Source organism: Cygnus olor, chromosome 3 (assembly GCF_009769625.2).
Source record: "Cygnus olor isolate bCygOlo1 chromosome 3, bCygOlo1.pri.v2, whole genome shotgun sequence".
Taxonomy (NCBI): Eukaryota; Metazoa; Chordata; class Aves; order Anseriformes; family Anatidae; genus Cygnus; species Cygnus olor.
In genome coordinates, this window is record NC_049171.1 from 33,480,416 (window position 1) to 33,507,230 (window position 26,815).

Here is a 26,815-nt window from a genome sequence, read left to right on the forward strand (position 1 = left end):
GTCAAGATGACCACTTGTGGTTTACAAGCCAGTAATATACTGCCAAAAATATGCTTCCAGTATAAGGAAGTACATCTCCTTACTAAGGAAACTGCTCTCCAGGTGGTTCATGCAATGAAATGCAAGACTGCTGGGGAATCTCAGGAAAGGCTACTGAGAGCAGGGAAAGGAATAAATGCTTAGTCACACATAAGTCACACTCATCAATCTAAAGAGGGAATGCAATGTTTCTCAGCTCAAAAGACAATGGAGAAGTCAGCTCAGACCCAGCTCCAGCAAGAGCACCTCCTTTCAGTGGAGCTCCTGTAGTCTATGCCAAATAAAACATGAAAAAAGTCAAAAAGTCAGGCCCAGTACATCAAAGGCACCAGAATGGAGCGCACTTCACAACGATGCCAGGGGTCCACACAGCAAGGAGAAGTAATCAAAAGTCAGTTCTGTGAAACAATATGCATAAGGTATTCCTTGAAAGCCCTGGGAAGCCATATGCTTCCACAGAGGGAAGTATAGAGAAAGAAACAGTAAGTCTGGCCCAAAAAGTCTAAATTCTTTAAATACTTTTAAGTGAATCCAACCACTCACAATACATTTCTGAGTCCATAAATGATGAGTAAAGAATTCACAAACAATTGAAGCACTGCTTATAAATTGCATTGCTTAACACAGTAAGGAAATGAAATAGCTAGGTACTGTGAATTGCTTACCAGAGTGCTGTATGACTGTTGCTGCTTTCCTCACTTCATCCTGTGATCGACCATCTGTGACAACAACAAGTACCTTGGGAACACCTCGCCTCATGCCACTCTCCCAAGTCAAAACCTTTTCTTTGATAAATGTTAGTGCTTTGCCTGCAAAGTGCATAATGAATGAGTCAGTCATATTATCTGCAGGAGAAGAAACTCCTTACTTTACATTGACAGAGTGACAGCCACACAACCAAAACAGAAAAGCATAAAAACTTAATCCTTCAACCATGAAATATTATGATAATGAGGCAGTTTCCAAAACCAATTTATCTTTAAGAAATATAATCACTGCTCAGAATTACCTGTCCGTGTGTTTCCTCCTCTGTACTGAATATTTTGAAGAGCTCCCAGGGCTTGGGCCTTGTCATCAAATGTATTCAGTTTAAACTCAGATTTTGCTTCGTCACTGTACTGCACAAATGAAACCTGAAAGGGAATATATCACAATGTTCAGTCACATATCCCCACGTTCAAACTCACTCAATTGAAATGTGCATTATGGTAAACATTAATTGAAAAATATTTTTCGTATATGTATGATTATGTACCCTCATACATATTTACATACATGGATACCATCACAGCAATGTACACACAACACTTTCAATTTCCTTTGTGTACAAAATGGAATATGATCTTAAATAAGTATGATTAAATGTTTACTACGGTGCAGTTAATATAGTACATACTCTCTGCTTCCAAGCAGGTATAAATTTTCTACAAAATCTCATCCATTTTTTTAGGAGATAGCAAAAAGTACCTAGTGACAGAATGTCAATAAATTTGGACATATAAAAGTTTGTGTACTCTCTTGCCTTAAGTACATATAGTATATATATCACTGAATATAATCACTGAATATAATTACTGAATGTTATTAATGTAATTAATGAATGCACACCCATACACACATTGAACTATCAAATACAAAAGAAAACTGACAGCAATCTGTAAGAAAGGAAAAATCAAATTTAACTTTAGTAATCCAGCATCAGCTTCAGTTTCCTTCTAAAATTTACCCAATGGAAACAACAAACCTACCTGTATTCCAGCAGGATTAATCAAGTCGAAGGCTCCTACTGTATTAAAAACAAATTTTACTACTTTATTGAAGTTGTCATCACCAATACTCCAGGAAGCATCAGTCAAAAATACTATGTCTGCTTTGGCACCTCTGCATACTGAAAGACCAAGAAAAAGAATAATTGAAACATACCATTCATAGCACAGTGAAATAAAGAGCATTATTTCAAAAATTTAATATTCGAAAATGACAAATATTCAGCAAACTTCTACTACCACACAGTCAACCTGGCACGAGGCTGATGCTCAGCATGAAAACATTAAAAATTCTCAAAGGAAGGTACAAGAAGTGAAGAAGAGCTCAAGAATCAAATGCAAGTGTCTTAAATGACATTTTTTCTGAGCAGCTACCATAAAAATCAAATTGTCTGTTGAGGGTTAGGCTCACAGATTTGCTACAGAGCTACAGAATATCTTGATTTTTTTTTTTCCCCAAAGGTATGCATCTTGCTGTTTTAAACCAGGAAATTTCGGATTGCAGTAAAGCTCATCAGCAAATGTATGCAATTAGGAAATTGGTCTCAATCTTCAGACACTGGAATACTGTGCTAGTTTTAAATCTACCTAAACTTATAAAAAATAGAATAAAACCCTGAGGCAGTACAGCAACCATGTAAAAATACTGAATAAATCTACAAATAAACATACCATCCCGAGCTGGAGGGATTGTGGGAGGTGGAGGAGGTGTGGGCGGTGGAGTTGGTGCCTCTGTAGGTTTGACAACTGAAACAAAACAAACATATTCTGGCTCAATATAAATTATTTAATATAAGGAAAACTCTAGATTATGTACTATACTACCACAGAAATATTCAAATCTTTTGTCACTAACCCAAGCATTGCATAATTACCAAGGAAAATTTTCTAGTGCTACAAAGTTAATGAGATTATAGTTGATGTTAAAAAGGTGCATCATTTCATTTATGACAGAGGAAAAGCTTTGCATGAGCTGAATAACATTGCACTCTGATGACCCACTTTTTCATCCAAGTGCTAGGAAATACTTGCTTTGAAGAAGAGCATAAGAATTTCTCTTTCTCTCAAACTCCAGTTAACATTACACTGGCAGAAAGAGGAAAGGTAACTTAAAAGAGGTATTGAAAGCCATTTAGAAACAAGACAAGTTCTACCATTGAAACAAGTTCTATACTCAAAACTTACAGTTCACAGTGTCTATTACCTACCTGTATGCTCCCTCAGAGAGACTGGAGGTCCCTCAAGGTTAGGGGTCTGAACAAAGATGGTAGCATTGTATTCTGTGTCTGGTGAGAGTCCAGTAAAACAATGGCTTGTTTCTGAGCCACGGACTGTAATTTCCTGTCCTCTGGATCCTGTGAAAACAGAGCCCAATTGAAAGAAAATTAGAATCCAGTATTTCCCTTTTAATATGTGTGTAAATAAATTTAGAAATTAGATACTTGAGAGGAGGATGGAATAAATTGGACAGCAATCTTATTCTTATCCCGAAAAAGCCTTTCTAGACCAAGATTATTCAGTGATTATGATGCCTGGCACATACAGGAGAGTAACTACATTCCAGTGTGCATGTAAAAAAGCCTGGTAACTAGCAAATTCCCACTACTGAAAGTTAATTTGATAATAAGCAGTACTTCCTCTTTGCAAATTTTTCACCACCACAGATGGTTCAGATCTTTAAAGCTCAATCGAATGCAGCATGACTGCTGGTGGAGGCTTTCCACCATACCAAATAAGTGGTTCTGCCACTGAAACAAGACAGTTATGTTTCCATAAAATGCAAAAAATAAAATGCATTTACCATCAGCTGGGTTCAGCTTTAGTCTGTAAGAAGTTGCTGACCGGTGAGCTGACCATCGGATACAGAAAGAATCCCAACCCACTTTGTAAGTTGTTAGGTCACTGACATTTAAATATACTGTGAACAGAGAAAGAGAAAAATTGCTCTCTGGAAAGCAGTGCATAATAGATGTTGAAAGAACTACATCACAATTAAATTTACATTAGCAGAACCTGATTTTTTAAAAGAGTTATAGAAGAAAAGAGCAGTTCTAGTCAAGTCTCTTCATTTTTTCTTATGCCCTATAGATCCCAGCCTAGCTATTTACAAAAGCCCAAAGTCTGATACCTTTCTCATGTTGGGTAACAGATTATTTTATCCATTTTCACATGAAGTAAGTGGAGCTCTTTACAAAATAAGAAACTTCTAAAAATTGGAAACTGACTCATATATATGGCAGTATGAAAAGCATGTACTGAGTAAACAAAATTCAGGATGATTGAGTCATCTTAACTGAAGAAATTTTAAGAAGCTTCTTAACGGAGGACATCAGCAAAATCATCTCCTTCCAAAAAGGTGAAGTTTCAATGCCTGGACATTCCCATGAGAAAAAGACAGAGTAGCAAAAAGCCTAGACCTGCTTAGCATGGTTAAATTCTATAGTATTATAGATTGACCCCAACTAAAATTAAAATTGCTAAATAAAATTGATAAATACAATTTTAGGAAGCAAACTAGAAAATTTTATACCATCAAATCATTACTTTAATCTATATTCCCATTATTGTTCTGAAGGTTAATGTTTCTAAAAACTACGTCATAGATGGGTGACAAGTATTCTCTATGAGAGGATATTCAGACCATCTAACACCCAGCCTGAAAAATACTGTCTTAATCAACATTATCTCAGATCAGCATATGTACCTAACATGACTACAACAAAATTCTATTGACTTACATGTAGTGCCTTGATCTGTCAACGGTATGCTCATTCCAGAGTCATACTGGGCATAAACATTCACATCATAAGTGGTACTGGGAGACAGATTATGCAAGGTGTATGAAGTCACTTCTCCCACAAAAACCTCCATGGGATCATTTGAACCTTTAATTGAAAGGAATTATCAAGAAAATACAGAGAGAGAGAGAAAGATTCATGATTAAGTGAGCTACAGAATTAACTGCCTCCTTTAATGTGTCATTAAGTGTTAATCTTATTTTATAAAACAAAACACTAATTTCTTAAATCACCTAATTTTAACATATTAGACTGTTGCAAACAGAACATAAGCATGGTTTACAAGCTATTGTGCAATATACGTGTTTAATTTGTAGAAAGATATGTATATTGTTTCATTGTCATATAAAACAAAGGTTAAAAAGGATCTCAGTACCTAAATATCTGTCCAATACTCATTTCATATACCCCAGTTCATATCCTCAGGAGGACAAAAAGTATGAAAGACAGGAAAACCAAGCTTTTATCTAGTTACTGGTTAGATTGTGAATTAAATGTCAATAAAATTCAGTCTCTGTATGAAACACTGTATTTGGTAGTTCTTCTTGTAAAATAATGATAATAAGACAAGCTTTCATCAAATGAGTTAACAAAGGAAAGAAATAAATCCTTTAGCACAAATATTTCATGATACATATGATTTTTATTCTGATCTTGCATTAGCTACTCACTATTTTGAACGTGCTGTACTCAGAATTAACAAGCTTTCTTACCCATGGGTTTATATACAATTTTATAGCCAAGAACGGGGGATGGTGAAGGATCCCAGGAAACTCTGAATCGTGTATACCATTCATCAGTTATATACATATTTTGAGGTGGAAGCAGGCCAACTAAAAAGAAAGAAAAACACAATAATTAATTAGACCAGTGGATGCTTTTTCAACTCTAGAAACTTATATTGTGACTCTGTAGGGAAATAACCATGCAACAGACATCATTAACATAATGAGACCTTAACAATGTTGGACTGCTCAAGGAATATATATCCTAGACTTTAAAAACTATATAAATATTAAAATAAATTACCGGTTCTTCCATTTCCAGTCAGCTGTCCACCATCACCATCTTCATACACAGCCACAACAGTTATTTTATATGGTGTATCTGATTGCAGTGGTTGGAGTATTACATTATTCCTTATCCCAGGAACTGTGGTCTAGAACATATAAAAGAAACAGAGGTGAACAAACTCCCAGTACTGTAACCGATCAACAAAAACAATAAGTAGAACTAAAAATTTGTTTTGACACAATTTTTTATGTCCACTGCAGATCAAGTCATTCAGGATATTTTAAGGGTTATAGCCTAGGAACAATTCTTAGTACTCATTATTTTAAAATATAAAGCACTGTTATAAAGCCAACATAAAAAGATAAATCAAATTGACTCTTCAGTCCCTACCCTCAAAAGGGACATAGTTTAGTGATGGGACTCAGCAGTTTAGGTTGATGTTGGACTTATATCTTGAAGATCTTTTCCAGCCTAAATGATTCTGTGATTCTACAGTCAGACTGAGATGCTGCATTTTCTCCCCCAGATTTCAGTATTTCAGTACTGCTCCCTTATAGAAAGGAAAAAGTCACGAGGATGTGTTTAGAGACAGAAAAAAGAGAATATAAAGCTCCTAAAACAAGGAGGGAAAAAAGCCATTCACACTACTTGTCAGTTTCCTTTCTATCTCTTCATTATCCTCATGTCAGGCTGTCACTGTTTCAGCACAAACACGTTGTTCTGAGAAAGAAGCTCTGAATATTTTGATATGAAAAAACTTGCCTATTCATGCAACCCTTAATCTCCTCAACTTCTTGGTGCAGATGTGCACTATTGCTTCCTTCTAATCAACAGGTAGGCATAGCCCAAAAAGTGACTCTGCTTCATAAAAGGGCTATAAAGCACTGAAACTACAGAAATTAACTTGAGATATCTCAAAAGTATGTCCCAGTCAACATTTTCCATTATTACTTGATAAAAGAATTCAGTTGTTTCAGACTTGCTATTTTTATGAAATTTCCAATGTTTTCTGCAGAGAAGATATGTGTTCAAAATTAGTTGTGTCCTAAATAACAGGTCCAGTAGGAATTTTTCAACCTGTGAATTTTCAGCATGCCCTGTACAATAATATATAAGCAGTTAGAGCATTTAGATAGTGCTCTACATGTTACATTTTGGCTAGTGGCAGTCAGCAGAAATTCCACCATTGCCCTCTATAGGATCTGAATTTGGCTTTGCTCTAAACACTCAGATAATTTTATAAACATCAGATTAACTTGTGCTATCATTAAGCTACAGGAAATTAAACACAAACACAATTCATACTGAACCTTACAAATACAAGTTAGATGCTGAATGAAATTTACCATTGCTTTCTGATTAAGCTCTGGCAACTCTCTTCAATCTATGAAAAGCAGACATGTTTATTCTGTATGTTAGCACACTGACTGCATAATGAATGGAGTATGAAGTAATGGATGGCTATTCATTGTAGCACAATTTTTTAACTAAATGTCAGGAAACAGGCTCTGCTCAGAATCTTCAGATTAATGATTTGACTCACATCTTTAACATTATTTTACACAGAATTTGGTTCATTAAACTGTACATGTTCTGCAACTTTGTGGGAAAAAATATTTTCTACAAAACATGGCTTCTCAGAACTAACAATGACCAACGAACCCACAAAATACCCAAAGTGCATTACAAAGTAAAACGGGTATCTTCGTTTTTCTGTAGCCTAAGCAATTAACCAAAAACATCTTGGTGCGTATTAAAGAATTACAGAACTTACATATTCATCAATAGGATCTCCCACAGTGGGTGAATAAATGATTCTGTACTGCTGGACTGGCCCATCAGCATGGTCCCATTGTACAGAAAGGCTGTTTGTGGTCTCATCAAACACTCTCACATTTCTTGGACCACTGCGAGGCACTAAAGAAAAAAAATACAGAATGCTGCATAAGTACACCTACAGCTTATCACATCTACAAGTTTTAGATGTATATGGGGATTTAATAGAGAAAGCATAGAAACAGCAAAAGAGTGCTGGCCTATGAATGCCATAGGAAGTTCCTTTACACTTCATTTCTGCAAGCTAAGCTGTAAGACAGGTTTTAGTGTTTAGGCCTCTTCAGCAAAACAAATTAACATCTAGAAGGTTGATGTATAATTATTAAGCAAGACACAGAACAGGAAGTACTTTTTTTTCTGTTCACAACAAATTCTAGCCATCTTTATGTGCTATTTGTTTTCAGAAAGAGAAATTGATATTTGTCTTTCAACACATTTTAAAGAACATTTTTATGCTCTTTTTTAAACATATAAATTCAAATTAGGCTTATTTCACAAGTGAAAATGAGTTTGGTGGTTATGCATGTACTCCAGCTGCCACGCAATATAGCAACAGCTCCCTTCAATGGAGGCCTACAATTGCTTCAGCCATAATTCAGACATTTTGATCTTTGAGTTGCACTGAATGGCTTACACTATTTTTGATTGTAACCAATTTTATAGATTCCTCACACATCAGTCTTGACATAGATTTCACAAAACAAGTACTGCCTCTTACATGTTCTTCCCTGTGCTTGACTTGGATTTCCTTCTCCATCCGCATACAGAGCTATAACGTTTATCGAGTAAGCAGTGTCAGGAGTCAAGCGCTCCAGCATCACATCACGAGTGTTGCCTGGTACCACAATCTAAAACAGAAAGAAAATACACCTACATAAAAAAATATTCAATTTATACCATATCTTTTTAGAATAACAACTTGAATGAAATATAGAAGAGTTGGGAACATGACCATGATGTGCATTTTTCAAGAAAAATAACACAAGTTTAAAATAACCAAATAACATTGATAACAATTCAACAGCAGGTGCTACTAAAAAAAAAAAGATAAATACATGAGGAGCATTAATTCTGCAAATGGAGAGCTTGTTCTGTTATGTTGTTGTTTTACCTTATATTTTACATTAAATTTGTTCAGAAAAAAAAAAAAAAGGAAAGAAGGGGAAAAAAAAAAATTCAGGAACCCAAAACAAAAAATGCAAATTCTATCATGGTTTCCTGACATGTAAAGGTCATTTTCTAATTGACAGGTTCCTACTCATGCGTAAAGTACTATGCAGTTACACTTTACAGACACAAATGACTCGTTAAAAATTCTTATTCTTCCTTACACAAAAACATATTTATGTACAATATGGGTGCACATTTTATGTGAGTATATTCACAGGCCTATATCTAAAACTGCACCCATTTCTACACCAATCCAAGAACTCTTCACATCTGGAGGGCAAATTTTTACCCCTATGCAGACTTCACTGCTCACCCAGTCCTATTTAAGCACTAATGATTTGGGGTAAAGAGATGATTCAGTAGTAATATCATATAAAGTTGGCATCTGGTTTCATAATTAAACATTTCCTAATAAATATTGTTTCCTTCTGACTTTATAAAATAAAGATTTTAACTCATCTTTACCTGCAGTAAAATAAAGGATACTCATTAATCAGCTTTAAGTGTGACAGTCTTATCTCTTTTTTTTTTTTTTCATTTCATCAAATTAAGCTTTTGTTTACAATATACTAAATTTCTATAGGCACAGTATTTTCAGGAGGGACAATCCTAGGCGGACGGTTGGCCTATGTTTATTGTTATTGTTCTACACTCATTGAAGGAAGCAATATCCTCCACACACTTTTAAGGAATAGTATAAAAACTAAATTACTTACAGATTCTGATGGCCTTGGGCCAGATAGCGAAGAGTAATTAATTCTGTATTGCTGTACTGGACCTGGAGCAGGTTCCCAACGGACATTCATGCTGTTTGGTGTGGGATTGTAAACTTGAATGTTTCTTGGTGTTCCTCTCTCCACTAGGTCAAGGATAATTAAAATTAAGTTTACAAAGCTGCTTACGTAAGTTCTAGTTCTACTTGAATTTTCAACAGTGCTCAAAATAAGCTGAGAAATACAGCAGCCCAAGATAAACACATGATTTGTGTTACCCTAACATTATTTATTTACCCTTCTATGAAGCAAAGAATCTTAGTTATTAATCTTTAAAAGCATCCCTGCCAGGCAGCAGGGCAGCTACTGGCACTAGAATTGAAATTTTACTGTTGTGTGTAAGTAAACAATAAGTTAGCTTCACAACATAAGAGTTTAACTTGCCTGAGATAAATGAACTGAAAGTCTCCAATGAAAAAGAATAAGTTACAGAGCTACAACCATAAACATGCAGGTAAACAAAGTTTTAGCTTGGGAAAAAAATCTATAATTGATATAAATTAATTAGAAGTCTTCAATTTCTAATGATTTGAGTCACTAAACAAAAATCCCAACATTTAGTTTAAAAGGACTGTTTTACTTACAAGTTCTTCCGGTGTCAGACGTACGTCCACCATCCCCTTCTGGAAAAACTGGAACCACAGTTACAGTGTAAGGTGTGTTGGGTTCAAGAGTTCTCAGGATGACATAGTTTGTATTTCCGGGTACTGTGGTCTACAAATTTAAAAAGAAATACAGAGGCATAACATTTACATGAAAATGCAAAAAGTTCAGCTTTTTGTATCTCCGTTACTGCTGATATTTATTTTATATTATTCTATGCATGATTACTACCCCACAAGGGAACATATACTGCAATTAACATAGGCAGGCCTATTAACATCAACCTAGATCTGATTTAACCCAAGAGATTTTCAAATTATGTATATATTTTTATCGCTGAATATAGCAGTAACCTCACAATCCAGAATGGTAGATTGCAATTTCCCCTCCTTTAAAAATCACCACCTCCACCATATCTCATTTCTAGACTGGATGTTATAAAATCTTTATGACAGAAGAAAGTTGTTGACATTTGAGGTAAGAGAGTTCACGTTATCTTCTAGAATTGGCCTTCAGGAAGATTCTATCTTGGACAATGGTCATTAAGTCCTATGCTCTCCTGTACAATCGCTTATAGCTGACTTTCACTTTTGATCCTGTTCTACTATTATCAGTAAAAAGAATCTACAGTGATCTTTTTAATGAGTACTATTTAGCAGTTCAAGAGTCATTAAGTCACTTTCAAAATCAGCATTACATAACACTACAACATGATAATGACAAGAAGTAATGAGCACCTCATGTTGTAAGTAAAATTCCATGGCATTTAGGAATACTTTTTGTCAGTAGCTCTGTGCATGCTGTTGAAATAGGAGTAATTCATGTACTCCTTATTTCACTGGCACATCAACTTGTGCAGATGTGGAAAATGAAACACAAGTGGGAAAGAATAATATTTTCCCAATCTGCAACAAGTGTGATCAAATCCTATTTTCAAGATTGTTTTAGCTCATTAGTAATTAAGTAATTTTAGAAGATTAGAATCCACCCATGTGGATTTTTCTGCTTTCAAAAATATCATCCCAAATGACTGACTACTGCCACACGACTTCTTAGTAGTAAAAATGGGTAGAAATAAGGTCTGACTTTACAGCCTTTTGTACACCCTGAAATCAGCTTCATGCTCACACATACTGCCCTAAGAATAAACAAACAAATAATGTGTGTGGTATTAAATCTCCATGTTAATGTCAAATACATAAAATCAAATATCAGTATTACAGAAGAGAATAACTGACTTTCATGGGGGTGTTCTGCATTTGCTTCAGGGTAGATACAAAAAGAAAATGCCAGTGTGTTGACAAACAAGACACACTTCAGTCCACAGGATTCCTCTCACTACCACCATGGGCTGCAATTTTTTTAAGACAGTTAGTGAGATCCACAGAAGGATTTACCATTTCTTCTGCACCTCCAGCTGTAGGCCCATAAAACACTTTGTACTGGCGAGGATTTCCTTCTGCATGATCCCATCGAACATTCAGAGTACTGGTGGTTGGGTCATAAACTAGCACATTCTTCACAGTAGTGAGAGGTTCTGAAACGGATCAATGAGCTGTCAGAAATGTGGGGCCACATTCTCTCACCCTGTGCTATCAGATCACAGTCATGCAATGTATTAGTAGGAAGTTTTTTAAAAGCAGGTTTAATAGTTCGTGTTAAATGTTACTTGTATTCATCAACCAGAACACAACAGACCCAACCAACAGCATAAAGAACGCTAATACAGTAAAAAAAGTTTCTTTCTGGACATTATTTCAGAATTATAGCATGAGTTCATTAGGATTATTTTCCTCACTTGTCTCCAAGCACTTTGCTATGTTTGACCTTCCAAAGCAGATTCAAAAATAAAGTACACATTGATTAATAAATCTATTAATAAATAGATAATTTAAATATGCAATTAATTAAGTAATTGAAAAAATAGGGAATTGGTTTTTATGCCTGAAGTGCCTCTGGTAGCAAATCACTCAGTGCTTTCCACAGAAGGACCAAAACAGTATTATTAACATAAAATAGTACAGTCTCCAATTGCATTCTGTAAAGGCCAGCCTGCAAATGGAAGGTGCTCACAAGAAAATAGTAAACTTACACCTAACAGCACACATGTGAGAGTCACATGCCTTCAGATGCTTGAAGGTTTTTGTTAAATTGTGACATAAGGAGACAATTAAACAGATTAAAGTGAGCAAGAAGTGCAATGGTAGCATTAGGGTTTCTCTCAGCTTTCAGAAGTCTAAAACTAGTGGCCTAGGATTTCTCTTTAGGCAGTAGACTGATAGGCCACCTTAATTAGTTTAGATACTTGAAATCCACCAAAGAACAAATAACAAATAGACATGATGAATTTCACCACAGATATATTTTCTCATCTAATCTGAAAAGCAATACATCAAATTTGTTTCTCACCTAACAAGAAGATCACAAAAAGTTACTTACTGGTTCTGCCTCGGCCTGTCATTCGCCCCCCTTCACCATCTGCGTACATTGAGGACACAGTGATAGCGTATGGTGTGTCAGGCTGCAGCTTCTGTATCACTACACTGTTCTGCCGCCCACCTACCATAGTCTGCAGTAACACAAAAGGAAAAGATTAAAGTGCTTTTCATGCTGCTGTTTTTATGCTTACTGTAATAATGAACAACGTAATCATTTGATGCTGAGTGGAAAACACTATGGTATATCATATGGTGCAATCCTCTTGCGATGGAAGCTGACAGTAGGCATTGAACAATAATAATATTTTCATATGTATTCATATTTATCTTTAACAGTTAAGACAGAGTCAAGCAACACAAAGCCAGTATTCTTTAAGACCTCCAAACTTGCATGTAACCACAACCACATATCAACTGTCAGTTCTGTGCCAGAACAGAGCTGTTTCTCCACATTACCTCTGACTACGTAATATTGAAATCAATGAGAGTCTTTTATTCATTTTGACAGACTGTGAAGTGTCCTTATTATGCTCCACTCTCAGGTAGAAGGCAAGCATGGAATACATTACAATACCCTGCAGATCTCTAATATAACATTTTATTGACATTGTCAATCCTTGATTTCATGCAGTTTATAACATAATGCTTCTGTTTCTAATACATCCTTCTTAAGAGTCTAAAATCATTATACATCTTTCATTTCAATTTTTCCTTAATGTAGAATCACAGAATGGTTTGGGTTGGAAGGGACCTTAAAGATCATCTCATTCCACCCCCCTACCATGGACAGGGACACCTTCCACCAGGCCAAGTTTCTCACAGCCCCAGCCAAACTGGCCTTAAACGCTTCCAGGGATGGGGGACCCACAGCTTCTCTGGGCAACCAGTTCCAGTGTTCCAACCACTCTCTGAGTAAAAAATGTCTTCCTTACACCTAATCTAAATCCACACTCTTTTAGTTTAAAGACATAACCCATTGTCTTACACTCCCTGATGAAGAGTCCCTCCCCGGCTTTCCTGAAGGCTCCCATTAAATACTGGAAGGCTGCTATAAGGTCTCCCCACAGACTTTAATGTCTGGGCTAACAACCCCAACTTTCTTAGCCTTTCTTCACAGGACAGGTGCTCCAGTTCTCAGAGGGGGTATACATAATCCTGTTCCAACAATCTCCACCAAGGAAAAGATTTGCAGTGCATTACAAATAATATTCAGATCTCTGGCATCTGGGAATTTTGAGATTTTGTGTTTTTAATTGTGTGAAAAGTGCTCTTACTTTAGAGCATCTTTTTAACTTTTAAGACTACCTGCTTATTTTCAAAGCCTACTCAATTCATATGTGTATGTTGTCATAAGATCTTATGCTGATGCAGTGATAACAAGCAGGAACTTACTCATCTTCATATTTCATAGAATAATTTTAATTTACGAGGAAACTTTTGATTTGTACTGAAGTGTCCAAAACACAATTCAAACCATAAATGCTTTTAGCATCCTATTGTGGCTGCCTCCATAGTTTCATATCTATTTGCCTTTCAAAATCTGTCCCTAAATGGTCACAATGGCCTCCACAGTTTGATGTGCAGTTTTTGCAGAGTTGTCTTCAAATCATCTGTGGTGGTCTCTCCTTATGCCAAGGCCATTAGATGTCAGACCAGTCTTAAAGAGCAGTAAAGACCTTCTAGAAATTCCATTTTGTATATTTCAGTGGGACAGTCTTAGGGACCCAACCGCAGCAGTTTAATCAAATATCATAGTGACAAAAAAGTAAGTAATTACTATCCTATGACTGAGAATTATTTGCAGACATTAATATGCTGTGAACAGAGCATGCTTTTCTCAAAAAATGGAGTCTTCTCCAGCTGCCACTGCTGGATTTTATCCAGTTGTGAATAATTATGTCCATTAAGATTAATTAAGTCCATCCTTTGTCACTGCACAAATTTCCACAGAATGCCCATAATTCTTTTTTTTCACTCCAGTACGAGCAAAAATATGAATTCACCTTGCTGCTGCTTCTTATTCTTTTAATGATTTCTCAGCTAAACTCATTCAACAGTTCAATTACTTTAACTGAAATGCATGTTGTTGAGAAGAAAGTAGAAACGGGTGCATAAGTTTCCATAACATTCCTAGATACGCTTCTGAACATGGTGATCTCTGATTACAGGAACAAGCTAAATGTGCGTGGTTTTCGTCTGAGACTCTGAGTCATGTGTCAGTAACCACAACAGCTTCCCACTGCAGAAGAGGGCATTTTTAAGTAGCGCTTGTTTCTGATATACAGGCTGACTGAATTAACATTCCCAAGTGGTGTTGCATGGACCATGGACACTCATCACAATTCTTGCTGATGATGCAGGGAAAGCTGGCTAATCACACAGTACTGGCTCTCCTTATCATTAAAGCTGCTCAATCATATTAAAAGACACTCAACCTTAAACTATTCCCTAGCACGTGTTTCCCATGGACTCATGTTCGCAGCTAAGACTTCTTGGGGGTTATTCTCTCCTCAGCATGGTAAGAGAGGATACCATGCAATTCTCAACTGCCCACAGTATGTTCCAAGGCAAAGTGCCTCTAATAACACAAAAATCACAGTATGAAAAAAAACATGATGAACACTGGACTATGGAAGTAGTCATGGTAGTTCATATTCTTGACTGTTGAGATAACTATGTACCTGCATATCTGTAACTTGTATTCTTATGTGCTGAATGATTTATTCCTCAACAGACTGTAACTATATTCTAGTTATATCTATAGACTATATGTTTTTTTTATAGGGCTGTATCTAAAGTTATGGGTTTTTTTTTGCTCCCTAGAGAATGTTCTATCTCAGATTTGAAAGGGGAGAAAGAAAAAGGTAGGAATATATACTTACCTACTACAAATATGTCTTCACCTAAGAGGTGATTAATATGTAGTTGTGCTTTGTAAATAAATTCTTCTAACACATTAATTTGTAGAACTACCTTATAATAACTACAGTAATTCAAAATTAGTTACCGACTGTTCAGGGCCATCTCCACTGATAGGCTGGTAAATGATCTTGTATCTCTGTATTCGACCACTGGCAGGATCCCACTTTACAGTCAAACTGTGTGACGTTGCATTGTATACCTGAAGGTTTCGTGGGCCACTCTTTGGGGCTGAGAAAGGTGGTGAAAAATAAATATTTAATTCAAGCAAAAAGCAGGGGCAAACACTTCATTCATACTTTTATGGCTGCATGAATGCCTGACCAAGAGCAGAATGTATTAAGAACAAGACAACATAAACTGTAATGTTTGTAAAATAATAAACGTGGTAATCTAATGTTTAGTATTCTTCCAAATACACAATGCTGTTTATTAAATGATCTCAGCTTTTTAATGTCAACATTCTTCTCGGTTTAGAAAAAAAGGTAGCTATGAGTTTTCTTTAATAATAACATACCCGGAAATTCAGATTCTTACCTGGTGTGGTTATAGGTACCAAGGGTACTAGAAAAAAAAAAAAAGAGTGTTCAGTATTCTTGTATGTGTATGCTTTCTGATTTAACAAATATCAATAATAACATGCAGATGCCCTATAATTACTTACATGTTCGTTCACTGCCAATCAGGTCATCGCTTTCTGATTCATCAGGATAGATGGCAGTAACTGAGACTTCATACAATGTATCTGGATCCAGATTTTCAAAGACCAGACTGTTGTCATCCCCATTTAAGATGGTCTTGTGGGGAAATAATAAATAGATTGATTGATTGATTGATTTTAAAATATGCCCTCTGAGAGACTGCCCCCAAAATCTTATGGTGACTATTCTTACCTCCTGTTTTTCTGATCTTCCATAGGGTCCCCAGGTTATTCTATATAGAGAGACATCTGGAGCTCCATGATCCCAAGTTCCTCTGAAACTGTGCTTTGTTACATCTGTGATTCTGAGATTGACTGGTGCTGGCACAGGCTCTGTTGTGAGAAAAGGAAACAATGTAACTACAAAATAAAGTTAAGCCAAGGAACTACTCAGACAAAGAATTTAGAAGATTATGTAGACGATTCAGACCTTACTTACCATGCTTCAAATGAGTACAGTAAAATACTGTGGTATAACTGAGCCCACCTACTCTAAGCAAATTGTCCTTCATAATCTCACATCAACAGGTCGTCACCTGATAAAACCGCTCTAATGGCCTCAGAAAAACTCACACACCTACTCACAACAAACAAAGTCCTAGCTCTTACATTTTGGAGTTAGAAGGGGTAACTACGAACTCCCACATACAGACATTGAGGTCCTGCATGAGTTTCTTCCAGATCTTAAAATTCCTTATATAAACCAAATAAGTCATGACTGAATTACAAGATTGTCTTAGAAAAAGTTCACTGAGGTTAACTGTAAGTTAAGAAGGCAAAATGTTATAGTTACTGGAAAGAAATGAGTAAAGAGGTAAAACCAAAGAATTAAACTAAAAGCAATTATTTTGGCTGATTTTTCCTCTTTCTCTTTACACACTCAGACAAAACCACAGCTACAAACCACAGGCTCACACAAAAGCAAGCAAAACAACAACAACAACAACAACAAATCAAAAATATTTTTAAAAACACCAGGCTTCAAATGAGAGCATTTTTCTTTCTTTTCACATCAGAGTGATGGTCAGTGATAAGGTAACATTGCTTATTTCTATTCTAGCTCTTCATTTTAACTGTGTTCTTAAATCATAAGATTAGATCAGGATGAGGGCTTCCCTGATGTCAGCTTTTTCTTTTTAGTTGGACATGTCTCTTACATGGATATCTGCTCTTATACTCCATGCAATATGATTTTCTTGTTCTGTTATTACTGAAGAGTCACCTTTATGATTCCCTGAATAACATCTCTAAAAGTACCATTTCATGCTACAAAAGCTCTCTGGTACCAGAAGAAAGATCACATCTCTTTAAGCCCCTAGTATACGTCCCAGATTCTCACTTGCTTTCCTAGATATCAGAGAACTGTATAGACTTGCAAGCCCTTTCCTCTGCATTCTCTAATTCTACCCTTACATTCCTCCTTCAGCATCTTAATGTCAATAATTATGCTTCAGTTGCTGGTCTGCCTCCTCACTGCAGACCAATTTCAGTGTTCACTGCAGTAAAATACAACTCATCTGAGATTTCTGGGGATTATTATATTGCAAATAATGCTACAAATAAAATATTTCTCAGACAGATGAAATTATGTTTCCACCTTAACTTAGTAATGTATTGCAACATACTCAAATAGAATATAACGTAAAAATAACTAAAAGAAGGGTTGTTAGGAAAACTTACGAGTGACAGCTTCTGCAACTATTGGTAGAGATTCCCCTTCATCATACACAGCAACAACTTTTACATTATACAGTCTTTGGGAGGAAAGGTCAGAAAGAGTGGTGCTGGTTTTGAGTCTGTCAATTTCCACCTAGGAATAAAAACAGTGACTTAAGTGTTTAAAATTATTCTATTTCTGATTCTGCATTTGATCAAATGTTAGAAATCCCTGTACTGAAAAACAGGAAAGTATTAGAATAGAAATAGAAAAGTATTATGTGCTAAATTTTGTCATTTGTTGCCATACATTTACATCTGAATATTGAGTTCTATCCACTAACTGTCCTTGCAAAGAGTATTCTCTCAGCTACCAGTAAACTTTTTGTAACTCTTTCACTGCTTAATTCAATTTGGAAATGAGGATACAGAATTTTCAGAAATTCTCATTCACTTAGAAAATCCACAGAAAATTCTCATTCACTTAGAAAAACACATTTAAACCTCAAAGAGTTATATTCATGTCCAGCAGTAAAATTATGGAATGTTTGCACATAACTGTAAGAAAGACATCTCTAACAATGCTCACCCATGAGCTGCCAGTAGGCAGAGGGGCTAACATACCTTTATTCTGCAATCGTGTTCTCCTAATTCTAAAAGCTTGGCAAGGTAACACTTAAGCAGAGAGAAGAAATGGTTATTTATCAAAGCACAGAATAATTCTCCAATCAGTTTGAGCTTTTTTTCCTTTCTTTAAGAGGAGAAGGAGGAGGGAAAGAAAGAAGAAATCCATCTCAAGTTTATTCAGCTTCCAAGACATCAGTACCCTTTCCTGACTGCAAATTCCAAGAACTGATGTTCTCTGTTCTTAATGCTGGCTTGCTATATTGCTTTTACTATTTATTTAAAAAGCTGGCTCCTCAAAAGAAAACCACCACGTACTTGCAAAAACATTCCTTTTGCTTACCTCCTTTATGTCAGCTTCATCAGCTACTTTGTATCTTAGGATGTATTTTCGAACCTTCCCTGGAGCAGGATCCCAGAGGACATTCATGCTGCTGTGAGTAACATCCCTAATTGTTAAGCCTCTTGGTCCAGGCAAAGGTACTGTAAAAATAATGATGGTAGCAAGTGAAAATGCTATTCACAGAAGAGGCACAGGTCTCTCAGAAGTCATTAAGTATTTTCATATATTGCATTGAAATGGAGGCAATAATTTTACATGAAGTTCATTGCTCAGGCCGTTATCTGAGACAGCTTAAGAACATATTGTCCCAGCAATAAGCAAAACAGCTATAAACAAGTAGCTTCATATTTGTAAATTATGAGCACAATACAGAAGTAACAGAGCTTAAAAACTTAAGTTTTCATGTACAGTCAAGGGCTTAACATTTTTCAAGAACATAAAGATTACCATATAGAGTGCATCTAGCCCAGAAACATTCCTCTGGCAGTACAAAATGTTTAAGGAAAGATGTTTAAGGAAAGGTAAGCTATGTTTAAGCCATGGTTAGATCAATTTTTCCCTTTGTATGGCATGTTTCCTTCTTACTTAACTTTTCCAATTTTATTAATATTTGGGGAGGCATTGCATTTTCTGTATTTTAGAGAATGTCTGAATTTGAGAACAAGGTTTCTAAACGCAAGCAAGATTGAGTCCTTTTTAAAAACACTATAACAGTATAACTTCCTTCATTACTGAAGGAAAAAAGAAAATATTCCTCTTTTAATAGTAGGTACCTTTTCATTGAAATTGCCCATAAGATCTTTTGGAAATGTGAGAGTGGTATAAAATGCATAAAATATGGATAAGATGGTCTTCTAAATAAAACAGAATATATACAACTGTTGCACAAAATAAAATGAAGGTCAAATTCTGCTGAAGCAATAACAACAAAGCAAAAATCAAGATGTACATACATGTCACTTCCTGGGAGGTGAGTGGGTCACTGGTGATATCACCAAACAATACATGAGCTGTTAAAGTGTACTCAGTATTGGGGATGAGGTCTACCAGCTGAACCTCATTCACTGATGGTCCAACACGCATCTGTACATGAAAAATAACACACCATGTTTAAAAACTAAAAAAAGCAAAGGCAGAAGAGCAAGCAATGATCTAACCTCAAGGGAATTTTGTTTGTGAGATTCACAGTATATTTACAGCTTCCTGGCTGATGTCATTGTATACAATACCCCAGTAATCACTGCACTTTGAGTGCTACATATCAGCCTCTTTTGGTTATTATGATATATCAAGAAAATTGGTTTTTCTTATTATTTTTGTAGAGTACAAGAGGTGAAGACAAATTCTCTTACCTCTTTCTCTGTGGCTGGGACTGTGGCATTCACTGGTTCATATGTTAACAAGTAACCTGTAGCTCCATTGACAGGTTCCCATCTCACTCGCATGGAAGTTGATCCAATGTCATAAACATACAGGTTTCTAACTGAAGACATTGGCACTGTCATTTAAAAAATATATATTAGTTTTTTTCACCTTTTTCACTTTTCATATTTCACATCACAGATAGTACATCACAGAAAATATTGTGCATGGGTATTGGGGTACATTACAGGCAGTAGAAAAGTCATCTACAAGTAGTAGTATTTTAAATGGTGCTTAATTTAAGAATGAAGTAATTGTCATCACATTTTGAATGTGCTATAGATTTGCTACACACAGCTAAAAAACTATCTTACAAGTCGGCACTGGAACACTTGAATATTCTAAAAAGCAACATTAACTCACATGGATGATCTAATATGAAACAGTACATGACTACTTTGAGATCTGCACTTCTAAAAAGATTTTATATACTTTCTTTTTCTATATTTCTCAAATTATCGAATAAATATCAAAAATTATCACAGACTTTATGAAAATCATGTAGTTTCTTTAGGGATTTATGACAAGCCTAATGCAAAACAATGACAGAATTGAAATGAGACACTAGCATTCAATATTCTTGAACAGGCAGGAAAGTCACCCTATGTTGCATTCAGCACAGAATCCACCTAAATCAATCCTGTAGACAACTGACAGTAAAAACATAATGGCTGTGCCTCACAGAAGTGATTTTATAGTGTTGAACATACTTTTAATTAATCTGATAAAATCAGAATGAATTTCATATAGTATTCTGTCTGCTAGTAGCAGGAATTAACTATCTAATATGGAAATGAAGGACTACAGGTTTCTATCTGGTCAAATTTCTAGAGTTTATAAACTCTGCCTTGTAATTCATTGCTATTGCTCTAGTCTAAGAAGGTGTATACCCCTGTGCTTTATGAGCCCAGAATGAAGTTGGAACAAACATTTTTTCCACACTGCAATTTCTCTTTGCTACAGCTTTCCAGACAAGATCTCAACAACCAGGGTAACACAACATAATCTGATCATTGAAATTAAAAATTTTGTTTCCTCTAAAAAGAAAGCCCACAGTGCTAAAAGTTCTTTTGAAAAGTTCTCCTCATATCAAATTGGTTCTTATGTTATTCACATCACAATTATAACTTACAGGTTGTTTCACTGCCGATTAGAGGTTCGCTGCTTTCATCTTCTACCACTGAAAACACGTTAACAACATATTCTGTTTCAGGTTTCAGATCTTTCAGAACTGTTGTAGTTTCCATCCTACTTACATAAAACTACATAAAAAAGAATGAATGTTAACAACTGTATAACAAATGTACACCCGTCTCTAAGAGAAAAATAATTCCTTGTGAAACTTTTCAGAAATCAATGGTATGGAACTGAAAATCACTATAGTGTTAATCTTCTACATATTTTATCTTACAGTATAACATTATTTTTGCAAAGCAGGCTGTAGGGAATGCTCAAGCAGACTTGTTTTCAACAGGACTGGATATAGCTAGCATCATTTACTCTCCACCCTGCTTTCACACATGATGTACATTTTTACATTATTCAGCAACAAAGAAAGTGCCATCACTATATGTTACCACCTGGAAAAAGATTTCAAGCATCCAGGATAATCCAGGTTGTTACAGTACATGCCACTAGCAACACCTTGCAGAATAGCAATGCCAGCAAGCAGTCAAGCTGTAAAGTCCATGTGCACTGGAATGATTACTCCAACCCAAATCAGAAGTCAAATCCTGAGGTCATGTTTTACTAAGATTAAACTCACCATGAGTCAAATTTGAGTTAAGATTTAAAAGCTACGTTCAGAGACGCTACATTCAGAGTTCACTCTTTTTTTTTTTCTTTTAACAAGAAAATGTATTAAAAGGACAGTGAGCTTACTTGTGAGTATGCTCAGAAAAATCGTACTACAGACTTATGTAAACTGATATAGGATAATGGAATACGAACAGAAAGGAATTACTGGAAATATCAGTAAACTCTTTTTAATAAATACATCTTACTCCTGGATTAATAATTTTAAAACAACCAAAGCCATCTTTATGTTCCTATTTTTTGGAATTTTGTTTACCATTTATTGAAATTCTTGACCTTGGAAGCCTTTTTTTTTTTCATTTTCTCCTATACTGTACAGACCCTAATGAGCAAAAACTTTAGAATGATGTTACTGTAATGTGGAATTCCAATGTTATTGTGGCCAATCTCAGAGATAAACATTCAGTACAAACCTGTTGAGGGGGACCTCCAGTGGTAGGGTAATATTCAACTCTGTATCTATCAACACTCTCAGGAGGTGGACTCCATCTCAGACGGAAAGAACGGGGTGTCACTTCTGAAATAACTAGGTTAGAGGGAGGTGGCAAATCACCTACAAGTGGAAAAAAGTTAAAAATGTATTAATTTGTCTTATGTCATCAGGAATCGACGACATAAAAATGTCGGAAATTGACAATTGAAAACAAATTAGAACAAGACAAAAAATAGCTTAGGGAAAAAAAAAAAAAAAAGACAAAAAAAAAAAAGACTCCAGTGTTTCCTTGGAGTACCATCAGCTAACATTAGTGTTTTTCCATGCCAGGCTTTGCTTTTGAGCTGTCAGACATTAATACTTAAAAACAGTAGGGTTGCTAAAATTTTCTTTATTGGATGAGAATCATCAAAGAACCTGCCACACTGAGCAAAAAGGTAACATGTTGAGAAACGTACTTCCTGACTCTGGGAAAAAAGGCAGGCACGTCCAGCCATATCATGCTGTGCTAGGTATAACACAGTCATTGTTTAAAGGAAAGGAAGAATCCCTGCAGGGTAGTCCAGGTGGTCTGCACAACTTCCTCACACTAGCAGCTGAAAAAACAGCCCAGGGCTACGCAGTGTTCCCAGTAAGTAATAAAAAGGAATTAGCATCACAAGCACATAGATGGAAAAAGGATGAACTAGACTGAAAATGTGATGTACCTGGACCTTTCACACTGTTACACAGATTCGTAGTTACATCCTCAACAATGCTAGCCAGGAAGGAGAAATCTGCAACATTGTAAGCATGGATGTCATCTGGATCCGTTGCAATCTGCTTCAATTCATTTTCATCTGCATTTTTAATACCTTACATAGAAGACATGAAAACAAACACTATGAACATAAGCCCTTAAACACACTCTGAATCTAAGTACCCTTTTAGGTACTTACATGTTTCCACTTCTCTATACACTTAGCAGAGGGGTGGGAGGAAATTGGCTTAGGCCACCTCTTCATGTAATACTTACCAATTGCATAAAGTTCCACTCCCTCATCTCTGAGTCTTCTTGAAGGGGTGACTACATCATCTTGTGATTTGCCATCAGTAATGAGAACACCAATTTTGCGAGCTCTGGGCCGTAAGCCTGCATCTTGCCTGAAGTTGTTTTTTAAGATGAAATCCAAGGCCATTCCTAGCATGATACAAAGAGGGCAAGCATCACTATAAACTGTTTCAACATACAGTCATGATAAAGGCTAGCATTTCATCCTAATGATTTCACTCTGAAAACACCATTCCACAATTTACCACTTCAAGAGGCACTCATTATCTAGTTGTGGTCCGTCATGTACACTTAACAGCAGCTGACACTATTTCAGCCCTTTGAAGGTCTATAATCTCTTACCTCCTATGCATCACGCTCCTATATGATCCACTCTAGCCTCCCTTTTGGGTCACCTTGCTTTAATGCCAACCCTGACACGGAACTACCTTTTCTTCTCATATGCTCAACAATAACCCAAGCTCTTCATCACCCAAGTTCTTTCCTTCTCTCTTTCTCCAAACTTCCACTAAGAATACATTTCCATGTACATTTACATATATCCACATACATATACATATGTATGCATACACATAGGCCCATTCTCTTCCAACCATACTGGAGAGAACTATAAGGCCCTTTCATCATGGATGAATTTGAGCCCCCTACACAATTCCGGGGTCAGCTACTAGAATTCTTTTCATGGAGCTTAACGAAAATCCTAGTGGTGTGACATACCCGTTAGAGTATTGCCTCCTTTGTATGGTAAGTTGGCTACAGCCTCTAACAAAGCTTGTTTTGTTCGGTAAGCATTCAGATTCCATTCTGTCCTGGGATCTCCACTATACTGCGCAAGACCTGGAAAAAGCCATTATTACTCAGTTATTATGTAGCTATGCAGCAACTATGCCTCATTTTCTCTCTGACATATGATGACTTACCAATCTGTACTTTGTCAGGACCAATATCAAAAACTTCAACGATACGGGCTATGAAGTTCCTGACAGTTTTAAAATTTGGCCGCCCAATACTCCATGAGCCATCCACCAGCAGCACAATATCAGCTTCTGCTCTGGTTCTACATTCTAAACCTGCCATGTCAACCAGAAAAATATAACCTTAGCATGATAGGTTTCAACCAGAAAAATATAACCTTAGCATGACAGCTTTCTTTCCCAATCCTCTTTCATATGACATATGTCATGAGTTAGTTTCCAAAATAGCTCTAGTTTTATTCACTGGCACTCTGTCAAGTATGACCTATTTGTGAACGTTATTCACACTAGTCACTAGTTCCATGGCAAAAGCTGTATAAATTTTTTCATGTACGTTTCCTTTTAGAAATAAGCCTTCTAAAATGTCAGGGCCAGTGCTCTTCCCTATTGTCATGTCAGTATCTATTTCGGTCTTTAAAGATGGCTGATAACCATCTTTCAGAGATTTTGTAAACTACTTCAGAGGATTTCCAAAGAGCTAACCACTGACATGGCAGTGAACATTATCAGATTATCCAATGTCACAGTATTTTAGTCTATTGTTCATGACTAAACTATTGCTCAATTTTCAACTATGTAGCAGTGGAATTAACAGAATATATAACAACCACTTTCATATAAATATCATTTCTGAATTTTCGGGGACAAAAGACTTAGTAATACAGGTGGTACAATAGTTTGCACGTATAGGAAAGAAAGATCACAGTTTAGAAGATACACAAACATAAACACAGTTCAAGAAATAGAGAGGGGACAAGAACAAACATTTATATAAAGCTGCAATGTTCTGAAAAGGTAGGAAGTTATTTCAGGTATCTTCAGTTCACAAATTACAGAATAAAATATGCATCATATTGTTTTCATCACATGGAAAATCACAAAATATTTATACAAAGCAGAAAGACAATTTTATCCACAGCCATTTCAAAAAAAAAAAAAAAAAATCCTTGCTCTCTCTCTTTTCCTGTAGATTGTGTTACCAGCTGCAAATTTTCTGGCTTCCTGCCATCAGAGCTTCTGGTCTTTATATGGAAGAAATCCCATTGAGAAAAATCAGCCACACTCATCACAGTTGAAAGATATTGTGATTTCATATATGTTCCACATAATTGATCCAACACTGCAGACTCATGAATATAACTATTCCATGTACCTGGGGGTTAAAAGCATGATCCTCTTCTGCATAGAAAATATAGATCTAGTCTTTAGTCAGGACAATAAAATAAGTTGGGAGTACTGTTTAAGTAAAATTATGTTAGTTCAAAAACTTGCATGCATAACTTTAATATGGAAGTTAAGGTTAGCTTCTTGTACAATATAAAAGTTAAACTATTCTGACTTTTATTTTTCTTCCAACTACCATAGTTCCCCACATGGAAAATTCTAGCAAAGGCACCTAGGGCAATTTTTTCCCCCATTAATAAATAATGTACTATTACATTTACAGTCCCAGATATAAAATTCATTTCTCACATTAACCATGACTCAAATCCATGCATTAGTAAAACTAAATAGCTTAAAGAATATAACACTCAAGACAGAAATGACAGCTGGTGTAATAAAAAATAACAAACCACTCTTGGTGTAATTATTTTTCTGCCAGACTTATTACAGGTTTACTTTAATGTCACTGATGGCCTGTTATGTAGTTTTTCTTAGTTTTACCCTCTTGCATTAGACTGAGGGGGACAGCAATAACTTCAGAAGTTTCTAAAAACGTTGTCAATAAAAAGTGAGGGTAGTGTTTTTACACAGCCTGATGTGGAAACAGGGCATTAAAGAGGTTAAGCAAGAAGAATATAGAAACAATTTTCAGAAGGTTTTTTATATATTTTTGTTTTGTTTTTAACTCTGAGATGTGTTTGCACTGAGGTTCTTTGTCCCTGAAATTCTGTCTTCTCTCTGATGGTTATACAAATCTTAAAATAGCAGAGAAGTCTTCACTTCTATGTGTACACTTGGCTACTAAAAAGCAACGACCTGATGCAGACAAGCTCTTTATGATTTCCATGAAAGAGGAGTGAGCCCTGAAACTCTCTTCATCCAGTATTAATTGCAAGTATAGTGGCCACAAGATTCAGTTAACATACAGAGGCCAATTAACCACATCAAGGGAGCTGCTGTCATACCAATCATAGAAACTTTGATTGGAATGTTTAGCTACGCAGGAAGAAATTCCCAAACAGATACTGGAAAACACTCAGCACTTGCATTTCTGTACTAACTCTCCTCCTTCTATGTATGGTAAAAATGACTGCTATGTTGCATATAAACTTAAATAATACACAGTAATATTCTGACATCCCCAGCTAACAGATCTTTGCCCATTATATGATCTTAGTCTTAAAAGGAAAAGTCACCATATAAGGACAAGCAAATGGCTAGAGATCTGCCCAAAATTTTTTGTTCTACTCATGTGAACACCCCTGTAGATGAGCAAT

The 26,815-nt window shown here is 35.9% G+C and overlaps 1 protein-coding gene across 11 annotated transcripts in view; it reads right to left on the minus strand.

Annotated features, from left to right (window-relative positions):
- The window catches only part of COL12A1 (collagen type XII alpha 1 chain), a 97,122-nt gene that overhangs the window by 31,244 nt on the left and 39,063 nt on the right, over positions 1-26,815 (minus strand). For all 11 annotated transcript variants that reach the window (XM_040551234.1, XM_040551232.1, XM_040551231.1 and 8 more), the window contains 29 exons: positions 24,321-24,470; positions 24,118-24,237; positions 23,365-23,529; positions 23,057-23,203; positions 22,330-22,469; positions 21,234-21,363; positions 20,032-20,177; positions 19,633-19,762; positions 18,680-18,819; positions 17,737-17,866; positions 16,250-16,389; positions 16,021-16,153; positions 15,894-15,920; positions 15,445-15,587; positions 12,439-12,568; positions 11,397-11,536; positions 9,981-10,110; positions 9,340-9,482; positions 8,172-8,301; positions 7,392-7,534; positions 5,633-5,762; positions 5,317-5,436; positions 4,544-4,690; positions 3,607-3,723; positions 3,014-3,160; positions 2,478-2,552; positions 1,788-1,927; positions 1,049-1,172; positions 705-848 (listed from right to left, as the gene is read on the minus strand). In XM_040551234.1, the coding sequence (XP_040407168.1) occupies positions 705-848; positions 1,049-1,172; positions 1,788-1,927; positions 2,478-2,552; positions 3,014-3,160; positions 3,607-3,723; positions 4,544-4,690; positions 5,317-5,436; positions 5,633-5,762; positions 7,392-7,534; positions 8,172-8,301; positions 9,340-9,482; positions 9,981-10,110; positions 11,397-11,536; positions 12,439-12,568; positions 15,445-15,587; positions 15,894-15,920; positions 16,021-16,153; positions 16,250-16,389; positions 17,737-17,866; positions 18,680-18,819; positions 19,633-19,762; positions 20,032-20,177; positions 21,234-21,363; positions 22,330-22,469; positions 23,057-23,203; positions 23,365-23,529; positions 24,118-24,237; positions 24,321-24,470 (3,801 nt within the window). The remainder of the gene's footprint in view (positions 1-704; positions 849-1,048; positions 1,173-1,787; positions 1,928-2,477; positions 2,553-3,013; positions 3,161-3,606; positions 3,724-4,543; positions 4,691-5,316; positions 5,437-5,632; positions 5,763-7,391; positions 7,535-8,171; positions 8,302-9,339; positions 9,483-9,980; positions 10,111-11,396; positions 11,537-12,438; positions 12,569-15,444; positions 15,588-15,893; positions 15,921-16,020; positions 16,154-16,249; positions 16,390-17,736; positions 17,867-18,679; positions 18,820-19,632; positions 19,763-20,031; positions 20,178-21,233; positions 21,364-22,329; positions 22,470-23,056; positions 23,204-23,364; positions 23,530-24,117; positions 24,238-24,320; positions 24,471-26,815) is intronic.